Below are 12,660 nucleotides of genomic sequence, written 5' to 3' on the forward strand. Positions count from 1 at the left end.
TATATATTATAGACTTTTAGAAAGAGACCTTCTAAAAACGTTAAAATGTATTACTGGCACGCGAAACCTCAACTTAGAATGAATGAATGAATGAAGACTCAGCACACCACTTCTGAAAGGTTGCTGACCCCTGAAATAGTGTCTAGTCGACTTCATGGAGTCTCGGCTTTTCTCCCTTAAAACACAACTTAATGTTATTAAGGGTGGCAAAAACTACCTCATAGTGAGTTGATAGATAGACCTCATGAGCCTTATTCTACAGTGATGCTTCTGATCTTATGTCTAAAACTAGCTTTTTTTTTAATCAGTAGAAATTCATAAATGTGAGCTCTGAATAGACCCTATGAATTTAAACAGCTTTGCAGCCCAATTTATAGATGGGTATTTTTGCTTTAGTTAATCTTTTTGACTACTGTAGCATAAGAGAGCATCTGTATGCTCACTATACAAGTAGAGAATTTATATTGTAACCTGCTTAAGCACAGATTTCTGTGGTAGCATTCCATTTGGTAAATTAAAAAAATAGGAAGGAACAGTTTCTAAGGTTGTTCAAACCTTGGATAAAGAAACAAAATAGAACAAAAGATTTCATATCAGATAAAATGCTATTGTTTTGAGCTCCTTCATTTTAATATGAGGCTCACAGTGGGGGGGAAAAAAGGTCTCCAGCAGCAGAAGAAAGCCAAACATGGTCAGAAAAGCTCAGTCCATCTGTGCATCCTACTTTACTGTTTTTATGGAGGCAGTGAAGAAAACTATCTGTCAGTAACCTCCCTTGAAAAATCTCTGCTTCAGCTTAGCCTATTGTAGCACACCACCTTACGTATCTTGTAACTTCAATACTGTTTAGGAATTAAGGTAGTAGTATAGGAGAAGCTGGTAGCAACCCTTAAGTTCAGCTTGCCTACCACTTTCCATTATGAGAGATTATTGCATCCTTTTTAGAGGTACTCTAATGCCTCAGTTGTTTGCAATAGGTCTTTGAAATTTGGCAGGGAGAAAGCCTTCGAGCTAGAAAAGTGGATTTCTCTGTGACCCATGAGATTCCATTCATATTTGTCTGCCTTGTAAATTGTTAAATATTTCCTTTTTTCTTCTGTTGCTTGCATTGCTGAGGCAGATTTTGACAGTATATCAGAATGAAAATTAGCAAGATCCTTCTAAAGGGGAAAATGCCAAAGCAACAGCAGCCCCACATGCTAATACCTACTGGAACAACCGGGGTGGGAGGAGAGGAGAGAGAGCACGTTTGGGCTCCCTATGCATGGCCACAACACTAGGCCCCACTACACTAGGCCATAGTGTCCCATTCTTCCCCTCTTGGTCTCCACATGGGACATGAGCCCTCTTGCCCCATGCCACAGGATTGGGATGTATAGAGATGTGTCTGGGTGTGTGTGATTTCCCCTGACCACTCCCTGGTTGCAGTATATGATGCCAGCTGCTCATACTGCATTGGGACAACAATCTTCTGCTGCCAGCTGCTTTAGTATAGTCCTGTAGCTCAGGTAATGGAGGTCTGTCCAACAATGTCAAAGGTTCAGCGTTCAAACCTTGCTGATGATGCATGATGGAGCAGTTATAATTTTACATGATAGAATTTGTTTGTACATTTTCTTAACACTCTCCCCTCCCCCAGGGGGATAAAAAAATCTGATTTTTGTAATTCAATCAATTTTCTATTTGGTTTAAATTAAAGTATGTTTTTTTTTTCTTTGAGTGATTGAATAAGTCAGTTCCACTGTAGGTGTGTGCCTGCCCTGTTGGGGTGGCTCAAGTGCCCCCTGTTTCTGTGTGCTGGTATAAGAGGGTTTAGTCTCCCCCTGTCCTTCTCAGTTCCTTCTTTCCACCAGTGATGGTTGTCAGAGCATCACAGACTTGTTTACTTAAGTGCCTCCCTCACTCATAAATAGTTGCAGCGAATTATTGTTAGTTTCTCAAGTAAGTTAGTGTTAGGTTTTCTTTTTTTGTATCCTTTGGGATCTTTTTTTTTTTGGTACCAGGCTCGGTACTGGAATGATGCCTCGCTTCCCAGGTTTTAAGTCCTGTGGAACATGTTGAAAGCCCATGCCAGTTGGTGATCTTCATCCAGCCTGCCAGAAGTGCGTAGGCGAGGCCAACGGTAGTGACAAATATCACATTTGCAATGGCTTCAAATCCTGCAGGAAAAAGGATAGAGCAGTGAGGCTTATGTGTTTGCTTATGGAAGCAGCACTTTGACTCCCAGCCAAGTCATCGCATGCAGAGAGTGCCCAAGTACTTCAGTGTCATTACATAGTGTTCCACCAGATGTATCTTTGGCCCCTCAATCCTGATCTGTGGTACTGAAGAAGAGACCCAGACCTTTCGTGAGCTCATCGTCTTGTTCATCAGTCTTAGTGCCTCTATCTCACCTCAGTACCATCTCTAAGTGTTTGGCAGAGTGAGCTGTCCCAGAAGCCTCACCTTCTGAAAGTGGGTTCGCTGTCTCTGGAGTCTGTACCACGTGTGCCAAAGTTGTCCCCGAAGAGACGTTTGAGGAGCCCAACACTCAATGCCACTCCCATGTACCCCAGAGGCATATGCAGCTGCAAGAGACTTACTTAACCTTCGGTACTTGTTTCACCAGAACTGGAAACCATCCAGCCAGTTCCTTCTCCCACAGCTCTTGCCTCAGCACACTGAGAATCCCTGGTAACACTATCTATACCATCTCTCAATCCAGTTTTATTCAGAGGGAAATCTCCCATGACTTTTCTGATACTTCCAGCCCCTGGTTCAGGATACCTCTTTCTGGTACTGTCTGCATCAGCACCTTCATTATTGTAAACTTCTGGTTCCTTGGCCTTGACCTCAGAAGTGCAGTCCTCTGTATCCCACCTGGGACACAGCACTTACCCTCCTTGTGGTCGTCGGAGCCATGGACAATGTAGCAGCCCGACATTGGTCTTTTCCTAAGGGGTGAGTGTCTGTACAAGGATGGGTCCTGGGACTCCAGGGGCTGCTCTGGGCTCCATGGGCATTCCTCCTCCAGCCAGAGCATCCCCTCAGCCATCTCAATAGCTGTGGGGAGCACACTGAGACATGATGGCACTGGGAACATCATTCCCCGATACCTGACTTTGAGATGGGTACGTCTGTGTTCGGTACCGTGACCAGTCCCAGCCAACCATGTCCTTTTCGAGTAGCTTCTCCCACCACAGATTACAGAGTTGCCACCACCTCAGATGCCAGTTGGATCCTTATCTTCATCACCAGATGAAGCTATGGGTTCAGTGGGAGATTTCCTCCAGAAGACCGCAGGGCCCACCAAGACCTTCTGAAAAGAGTGGCCTTGGCGCTTGGCATCCATGCAGAAGAGGTACATGAGAGTTCTCGCAAGTTGATGGACATTGTAGTATCTACTACCCTGGCTAAGGTTGCTCTGTCAGTCAGTGAGGTAGTCATGGAGCTGGTCAAGACTGTTTGGCAGACACTATCATCACTGGCTCCCAAAACCAAAACAAACTGAGAAAGAGATACTTCATTCCTTCTAAGGGTATGAACAGTTTTACATTCACTCCTCTCTGGGTTCTCTTGTGGTGGCAGCTGCCAATGAGTAGGAAAGACAACAAGCCTCCAGGCCTAATAGCAAGGACTCAAAAAGATCAGACTTGTTTGGTCAGAGATTCCTCAGGGGACCTGTGGATCAGGATCAGAGACCAGCAGGAGCTCCTCAGTCAATATGACTGTTATTCTGGGAGAAGATTGCAGAATTGAAGGACAAATTACCAGAGGATTGTAAGCAAGAGTTCTCAGTAATGATGGAGGAGGGTAAACTGGTCACCAGAACAGCCCTTCAAGGTAGTTTTTGGATAGTGCAGATTTGGTGGCCCAAATAGGAAGGTGTTATGAGAAGGTGTTCATGATTACAGTCATCCGGACTGCCTGTAAAAGTCCAACAGAAATATAGGACCTTCCTCTTGAAGGTCCTACTGTATTCTCGAAGAAAACTGTTGACAGGCTTCACAACCTTAAAGATTCCAGGGCAACATCCAGATCTCTTGGAATCTAAACTTCAGCAATGAAGAGAGAGCATTTTAATCAGCAACAACCTTTTTAACACCATAACTTTGTTCCCAGTGTCCAAGATCCGCTTAGGGAAAAGGGAAGGAGTTATAGAAGGTGCTCTCCACATAAGAATGGCTGTACTGGGTCAGACCAAAGGTCCATCTAGCCCAGTATCTGTCTACCGACAGCGGCCAATGCCAGGTGCCCCAAAGGGAGCGAACCTAACAGGCAGTGATCAAGTGATCTCTCTCCTGACATCCATTTCCATCATCTGACGAACAGAGGCTAGGGACACCATTCTTTACCCATCCTGGCTAATAGCCATTTATGGACTTCACCACCATTAATTTATCCAGTTCTCTTTTAAACACTGTTATAGTCCTAGCGTTCACAACCTCCTCAGGTAAGGAGTTCCACAAGTTGACTGTGCGCTGCGCGAAGAAGAACTTGCTTTGATTTGTTTTAAACCTGCTGCCTGTTAATTTCATTTGGTGACCCCTAGTTCTTGTATTATGGGAATAAGTAAATAACTTTTCCTTATCCACTTTCTCAACATCACTCATGATTTTATATACCTCTATCATATCCCCCCTTAGTCTCCTCTTTTCCAAGCTGAAGAGACCTTGCCTCTTTAATCTTTCCTCATATGGGACTCTCTCCAAACACCTAATCATTTTAGTTGCCCTTTTCTGAACCTTTTCTAGTTCTAGAATATCTTTTTTGAGGTGAGGAGACCACATCTGTACACAGTATTCAAGATGTGGGCGTACCATGGATTTATATAAGGGCAATAATATATTCTCAGTCTTATTCTCTATCCCCTTTTTAATGATTCCTAACATCCTGTTTGCTTTTTTGACCTCCTGCACACTGCATGGACATCTTCAGAGAACTATCCATGATGACTCCAAGATGTTTTTCCTGACTCATTGTAGCGAAATCAGCCCCCATCATATTGTATGTATAGTTGGGGTTATTTTTTCCAATGTGCATTACTTTACATTTATCCACATTAAATTTCATTTGCCATTTTGTTGCCCAATCACTTAGTTTTGTGAGATCTTTTTGAAGTTCTTCACAATCTGCTTTGGTCTTAACTATCTTGAGTAGTTTACTATCATCTGCAAACTTGGCCACCTCACTGTTTACCCCTTTCTCCAGATCATTTATGAATAAATTGAATAGGATTGGTCCTAGGACTGACCCTTGGGGAACACCACTAGTTACCCCTCTCCATTCTGAGAATTTACCATTAATTCCTACCCTTTGTTCCCTGTCTTTTAACCAGTTCTCAGTCCATGAAAGGACCTTCCCTTTTATCCCATGACAGCTTAATTTACGTAAGAGCCTTTGGTGAGGGACCTTGTCAAAGGCTTTCTGGAAATCTGAGTACACCATCCTCCTCTTCAATGTCAGTGAGCTCATCCAGTTCAGCTGCTTCTTCCAAGCAGGCATTTAGTTGCTCCTCGGGTATTCACAAAGTGCATGGTGGTAGAGTTCATTTTAGAAAATTAGGTATCTGTGTTCCTGTACCTGGATGATTGGTTTGGTCATAGGTAAATCAGAGTCTCAGGTCTTGTCCAGCATATCCACCACTCTATCCACATTCAGAGCTTTTGGGCTCATAGTGAATTGAGAAAAATCAATACTGAGGCCTGTTGAGACAATAGAATTCTTTTAGAGCAGTCTTCAACTTCACAAATGCCCGGGCTTTTCTGCCACAGACCAGATTCAAAACCATTTGAGACCTAGTACTTCAAATGAAACGTACTCACTGCTGGCTGGTGAGTCTTGCCCACATGCTCAGGGTTTAACTGATCGCCATATTTGGGGTTGGGAAGGAATTTTCCTCTATGGCAGATTGGCAGAGGCCCTGGAGGTTTTTCGCCTTCCTCTGCAACATGGGGCATGCTGGAGAATTCTCTGCAGCTTGAGGTCTTCAAACCACAGTTTGAGGACTTCAGTAACTCAGACATAGGTTAGGGGTTTGTTACAGGAGTGGGTGGGTGAGATTCTGTGGCCTGCATTGTGCAGGAGGTCAGACTACATGATCATAATGGTCCCTTCTGACATTAAAGTCTATGAGTCTGAGTCTACAACAGCGTGCAAGTACCGCAGGCTGTTATTTCACATGACAGTGTATACCTGTGTAGTGCAACTCACCAGACTGTGACTCAGGAAGTTGCAAATATAGCTAGCATCAGTATATGCCCTGAATCGTCACTACTTGGACAGGGGGGTTCGAGTACCAGAGCTAGTCCTGTTGTCTCTGGATTGGTGGATAGACCCTCTAAAAATTTCCCTGGGAGTTCTGTTCCTTCCCATGCTACCAACACTCACTTTAGTGACGGACGTATCATTTCTAGGTTGAGGGCTCACATTTGGGTCCCTGAAGACTGAAGGTCTTTGATTGTCTCAAGGCCTAGAAGCTCACATAAATGTCAGGGAGTTAAGAGCAGTAAGTCTACCCTGCTCAACCTTTCTTCCCCACGTAGTAGAGGGTGGTGGTGGGGAAATCTATTAATTAAGACAGACAGCTCGGCAACCATGCTTTACATAAACAGGCAAGGAGGGAAACGGTCAAATCTACACTGCCAGAAGGCAGTTCACCTCCGAGACTTCTGTATAACCCACTCGATTCACCTTGAAGCTGCTTACTTTCCAGGGAGACAAAACGTACTGGCAGATCAGCTGAGCAGATCCTTCATTGATGAATGTGAGTGGTCATTATGTCCAGATGTAGCCTGCTTCATTTTCCAACTCTGGGGGATTCCCCAAGTGGACCTACTTGTGACAACGGCTAAAAGAAAATGCTGTCAGTTCTGTTCCAGAGTTCCTCGGCCCAAGCTCCCTAACCTATGCCTATTTTCTGTCCTGGGAGAATTCCCTTCTATATGCCTTCACTTTGATTCATTTGCTCCCCAGAGTCGTATCCAAAATTTAAAAGGATCGTGCTCGTCTCATTCTTAAACCATCAATATGGCCCTGTCAGTATTGGTACTCAATCCTACTGACACTGTCAATAGAGCCACCTCTTTCCCTCCTGTTTGATCCAGACATAATTTCCCAAGACCACAGCCGTGTACTCCACTCCAGTTTCCAAGCTCTCCATCTCACAGCATGGATGATACCCTTTGAAAGGTCTTGCTCATAAGGATGTCCAGAACATACTTCTGAATAGTCAAAAACCCTCAACTAAGATCACTTACCTGGCTAAGTGGATGCACTTCTCCATTTCATTTCGTGGGAAGGTGTATTTCCTCAGCAAGCACCCAAATGTTGTGCTGGACTATCTTTTAGATCTAAAACAGAATCTGATTTTTAGTTATCTAAGGGTGCCTTTGGCTGGTATCTCAGCTTTCCATATACGGGTGAATAATAGGTACCTTTTCGCCAGTCCCATGGTTACTCGATTCCTGAAGGGCCTGGCCAGATTATAACCTCAAGTGTGGGATCATGTTCTTCCTTGGAATCTTAGTTTAGTCCTGGCAACTCTAGTGTGACTCCTTGTTACTTGCTCCCTCCTTTACTTTTCTGTGAAGGTGGTATTTCTAGTAGTGATCACCTCAGCCAGAAGGGTTGGTGAGTTGAAAGCTGTGGGATCAGAACCCCTTTATACAAAGTGTGTGTGTATGTGTGTGGTTTTTTTCTTTTTAATGCAAATAAGGTTTATCTCTGTGTGGACCCAATGTGCCTTAAAAAGTAGTCTCTAGTTTTCACATTAACCAAGTTGTCAGTTTGGCCACTTTTTAAGCATGAAGAAAGACTTCACGTAGTAGATGTGAGAAGAGCATTAGTTTTCTACCTAGTGCGTACTAAATTGTTCCAGACTTCTACACAGCTTTTTGTGGCAGCTGCTGACACAGTTAAGGGCAATCCAGTTTTCTCCCAGTTTTCTCTCCTCTTGGATCTTTTCCTGCATCTGTTTATGCTACCAGCTAACACAACCCCGCCATCTAGAGTACTGGTGCATTCTTCTAGAGCACAAGCAGCATCTGTAGCTTTCCTGGCTTGAGTACCAGTTGTCAACATTTGTAAAGCAGCAACTTGGTCTTCAGTCTACACCTTTACTTCTCATTACGCTGTTGTCCATTTTCAAGAGATTTAAGCAACTAGGCACATTTGACATATTTTCCCAGACTGATCTGAAATAATCAATTTAATTCACTGACTACGATTAATCCCTTTTTTTAACAAATCATTCCGTTGTAAATGTAAAACATGTTTCAATAAGAGTTGTTTATTATCCAAAATAGTTAAGGTTTTGTTTAATAAAAATAAAGTTTGTTTAAAATTGTGTTTAATTAAATTGCAATTACCATCCTAAAACAATGTGACACAAATCATGAGCAAAGTTAATTAATATATAAGCAATTTATAATTCACCATTTTCTAACATGCTAAAAATGTACAATTAAGAATCTGACAAATTAAGCTACATAATTGCTTATTATAAACGTTTATAATTAAAACTAAGGTTTAGTAATAGTTATTTTTAGTAAAAGTCATAGATCAAGGACAATAAATAAATAATTCACAGCCAGTTACCTGTCCATGACTTTTACTGTAAATACGCCTGACTAAACCTTAGCTGATCCTAGGGTGCCGCTGCTCGGGTGGTTCCCGGGGCCAGGTGCCCGCAGCCATTCCAGCAGTGGCTGGTGTGGCTGGCCCTGGGGTCGCCCGAGCGGCTGGCTCAGGGGCCGCTCTAGCAGCGGCTGATGCAGCTGGTCCTGGATCTGCCTGAGCAGCTGGTCCCGGGGTCAGCTGCACTGGCCGCTGCAGCTGCAGGAATCATGCAATCTCTGTGACAGGCTTGCAGCCTTAGTTATAGTGAACCATCCTAGGTAGCAAAAAGATGTACCAAATCTAGAATAAAGGGTCTGTTTAGTTGTAAATCAGTGTTTTAGCAGTTATATCAATCAATGAGAGTGCACCTTATTTAGTGCATAGTTTGGATGGCCAGCGAACCAGAATTGAAGTTGTATGAGCAAGCCTAAATGTGGCCTATTCTGGCTTTGTAGTGCTTGACTTTATATCCTAAATAACTTACATTAAAATTAACATTTTATATGTTGTATAATAAATATATTAAATTATCATGGAATATTTTTTGTAGCTGTTTGAGAGACGAATGCCTGTCTTATGTGGAAATCTTATAATAGAGTCTTTTGATGATTTGTGAGAGATTAATTTCCTTCCACTCTATCCCTCACTTCAGTGGATTGCCTTTATGAAAACGGAGAGATATTTGATATCAGGCCTACAGTGTGTTTCAAAAAACTGTAGCAAGTATACAGATGCTCCCCGGGGTACACAAGACCCGACTTGCACAAATTCGCACTTACGGAAAAAGTTCCATAAACAAGAAATAGGATTTTCGAGTTGCGGAAATTTTTGCATAATGTATGGGTACATGTTTCCGACTTACGCAAAATTCAAGTTACGCAAGGCTTTCCGGAACGGAACCATTGCATAAGTCGCGGGGGCGTCTGTATAAGCCAAAAAATGTCACTTTTGTCATGAAGTCATCCCTGTTGTTCTGGGGCATTGGAGCATGACTTGTTTTTATATCTTTTACTTGCTTTCTATCTCGTGTATAGAATTTTAACTGTGAACTTTTTTTTTAATCACAGGTAACTAAAGCTGGATTAAAGATTTACAGACCCGGGGTAAAACAAGATGATGAAAATTCTGGTGGTTGGTTCAGTTGGATATGGGGTTGGTCAGGAGAAAAAAACGATGAGAAGAAACAAGAAATAAAGGGTGCAAGTATGTCCATTTTATTTTAGTAGTGGAATTAATTTTCTCTGTCCATAAATGGGACTAGATGGAAAAGCTGGTCTGTACCAAAGAGTCTTGAGTTTTTTGTAATGTTGTTCCATTAGAAGATGCCTGAAAATCTTTGTCAAGTATCAGGGGGTAGCTGTGTTAGTCTGTATCCACAAAAACAAGAAGGAATCCGGTGGCACCTTAAAGAGTAATAGATTTATTTGGACATAAGCTTTTGTGGGTAAAAATGCATCTGAAGTGAGGTTTTTTACCCACAAAAGCTTATGCCCAAATAAATCTGTTAGTCTTTAAGGTGCCACCGGACTCCTTGTTGTATTTCTGAAAATCTTTGTTATTAGGCTTTCTACTACCATTATTGTCAAGGATATTATTGCACATTGAGAAGCCTCTAGGTTTCTAATTGTACTTTTATAAATCTTTCCTTTTTTTAGTTTGGGATTTTCCTCCTCTCTTTGCCATTCTTGGAATTTGCGTCAGCCTGCTGTACTAAGAATGGGGAATTGGAGAGATGACTCAGATAGAAAACATCAGTTACTGCAACGTAACTTATTTTATTTTTGTTCACCCTAATTTCCTTCATAATCTGGTCATTTTATATATTTTATTACAGTGCAGCTCACTTAAATGGTTATCTGGTAGATGACCTGCAAAGGCTTTGGGAAGGGGGAAGCTAAGCCAAAAAACCTTTTTCTTCTTTGAGTGATGTCACCATGGGTGCACCACTGTAGGTACAGCTGTGCCTTTGCATCTGGAGTTGGAGATCTTCAATAGCAGTGCCCGTTGGACTGCACATGTACAACTCTCCTCCCCTGCGCTGTGCGTGGATAGTATAAATAAGTGCTGTGCGGTATGACTGCCCTTAGTTCCTTCTCTACCACCTGTGGTCTGGAATAGAACAGTTACGAGAGCCCTCTTTGTTATGTAGATAATCTCTTATCTGTTTTTCCCTCTCATAATTAGTTAGCTCCTTCATTTTCTTTCATCCTTAAAATTTTTTTTTTGTTTTTGTTTTCCCTAATTCCCATCCGGAAAGCCACTCCCTCACCTTTATGTTTGCTCCTCCTGTTTTAAGCAGTGTGTGTCATGCAGGGCCACCTTCTCTATAATGGACAGCCACACACAGTGTATCCATTGCCTGGGAGAGGGACATGTTTCCCAGAAGTGTTCCCACTGTCTGGGCTTAAAGCCAAGAGCAAGGAAAGACAGGGACCTTAAACTCAAACTATTTCTCATGGAAAAGACCCTGTGACCAGCCTCGGACCCCGGTTCTTACTCCTTACCGGAGAGACCCTCACGCTCAGCAAGGTCCTCTGCCGACCCTTACTCTCCTTGCCCGAGTAAGGGGAGATCATCCTCTGACCAGGCTGACATTAAGAAGAGAGCAGTCCCGTGCTCAGCTCCTGCGGTGCCAACTGCAGGAATGCCATCCCCGGCTAGAGCTATGGCATCTGACAAGAGGCACTAAGCTGCTCCTAGGCTGATTACCTCAGCTCCTGAGAGTAAGTCTAAGGACGGTCCCCAGGCAAAACAGCAGCTATTGGCGCCACCTCCTGTTGTGAATGACCGAAGCGAGCCCTTTACCTACTCAGTGGCTCTGGGTCCATTTCTGGCACTGAGGACACTGTCGACACTGGCACTGGCAAAACAGCCAGCTCCAGGGAAGCCCTCCACCCTAACGCTGCGGCTCCAGCTCTCAGCTCCAAGAAAGACTTCAGCTGGGTTGCAAACTCCTACTAAAGTGATGGCTCTGAAAAGCTGTCTGGCGCCATCTGCTGACTCTTTTCCATATCACACCTTGCCACCATGCTCAACGTGGGCACTGAGATCACCCACAGGAATTTACACAGCTGTCAGACCTCACTATATCTGACACTCTAGATTCTCCATTCCTCAGACAGGAGGTGTTTCAAGTCTCACCCACTTCTCAATCAACACACTCTTCGTGCTCTCCCACAGGGACAGCACCTCCTTTCCTTAGTGATGTTGAGGAGGACAAAGGTGTTTATCAAGACTCTCTTGCCCCATCAGCATCAGGGCAATTGACATCAACTTACCAGCCTTTCCCTGCCGAAGTTCAGGGCACCTAGCCTTTTCAGGGGCCCCTATGGATGTAACCATATATTCCCTTTCCCCTAATTGGCCGTATTGGGACCCCTGGATCATGTATAGGGCACAATTAAGTAATCCCCCACCGCTGTAAACACAACAGCTTCCATCTATCCCCTCCTCAACAATAGGGTGACCAGATAGCAAGGGTGAAAAATCGGGAAAAGGGATAGGGAGTAATTGGCACCTATATAAGACAAAGCTCCAAATATCGGGACTGTTCCTATAAAATCAGGACATCTGGTCACCCTACTCAACAATCTCTTGACTTCCAGAACCACAGTGTCAGAAGTTTTTCCCACAGTGGTATCTGTAGGGGACCGGCTCTGGCGCCCTCTGGAGTGACAGGCATATGCACCGGTGTAAGAGGCGCCACCCGCTCCCCACTCCTTCAGTACCTTCTTACTGCCAGGGACGGTGCTGGAATGTCTCATTGTTTCACAAGCTTTCCTGTCTCTACTGTGTCTAGTGGTGAATTTGTTACATATAGTTGTTTAAAGTTGTATAGTTAATAGTTCCCTTAGTGTTAAGTTAGAAATAGTCCTGTACAGGACTCAGCCTAGGTATTGGGCATGACCTGGTCTCTGGGCTTCAAACCTTGTGACTGTTGCAAAAAACCCATGCCAGTCAATGATTCCCATAGAAGCGGCCTGAAGTGTTTAAGGGAAACCCACGTGAGCAACAAGTGTTGCATTTGAAAGTGCGTCAGGCAGCAGACAAAAAGGAGCGGGA

At 43.6% G+C, this 12,660-nt stretch overlaps 1 protein-coding gene across 2 annotated transcripts in view; it reads left to right on the top strand.

The window, feature by feature from the left end:
• Positions 1-12,660, top strand: part of VPS13A (vacuolar protein sorting 13 homolog A) — a 302,560-nt gene that overhangs the window by 49,113 nt on the left and 240,787 nt on the right. For both annotated transcript variants that reach the window (XM_045020500.1, XM_045020501.1), the window contains exon 15: positions 9,666-9,801. In XM_045020500.1, coding sequence (XP_044876435.1) covers positions 9,666-9,801 — 136 coding nt within the window. The remainder of the gene's footprint in view (positions 1-9,665; positions 9,802-12,660) is intronic.

Source organism: Mauremys mutica, chromosome 6 (genome assembly GCF_020497125.1).
Source record: "Mauremys mutica isolate MM-2020 ecotype Southern chromosome 6, ASM2049712v1, whole genome shotgun sequence".
NCBI classification, from domain to species: Eukaryota; Metazoa; Chordata; order Testudines; family Geoemydidae; genus Mauremys; species Mauremys mutica.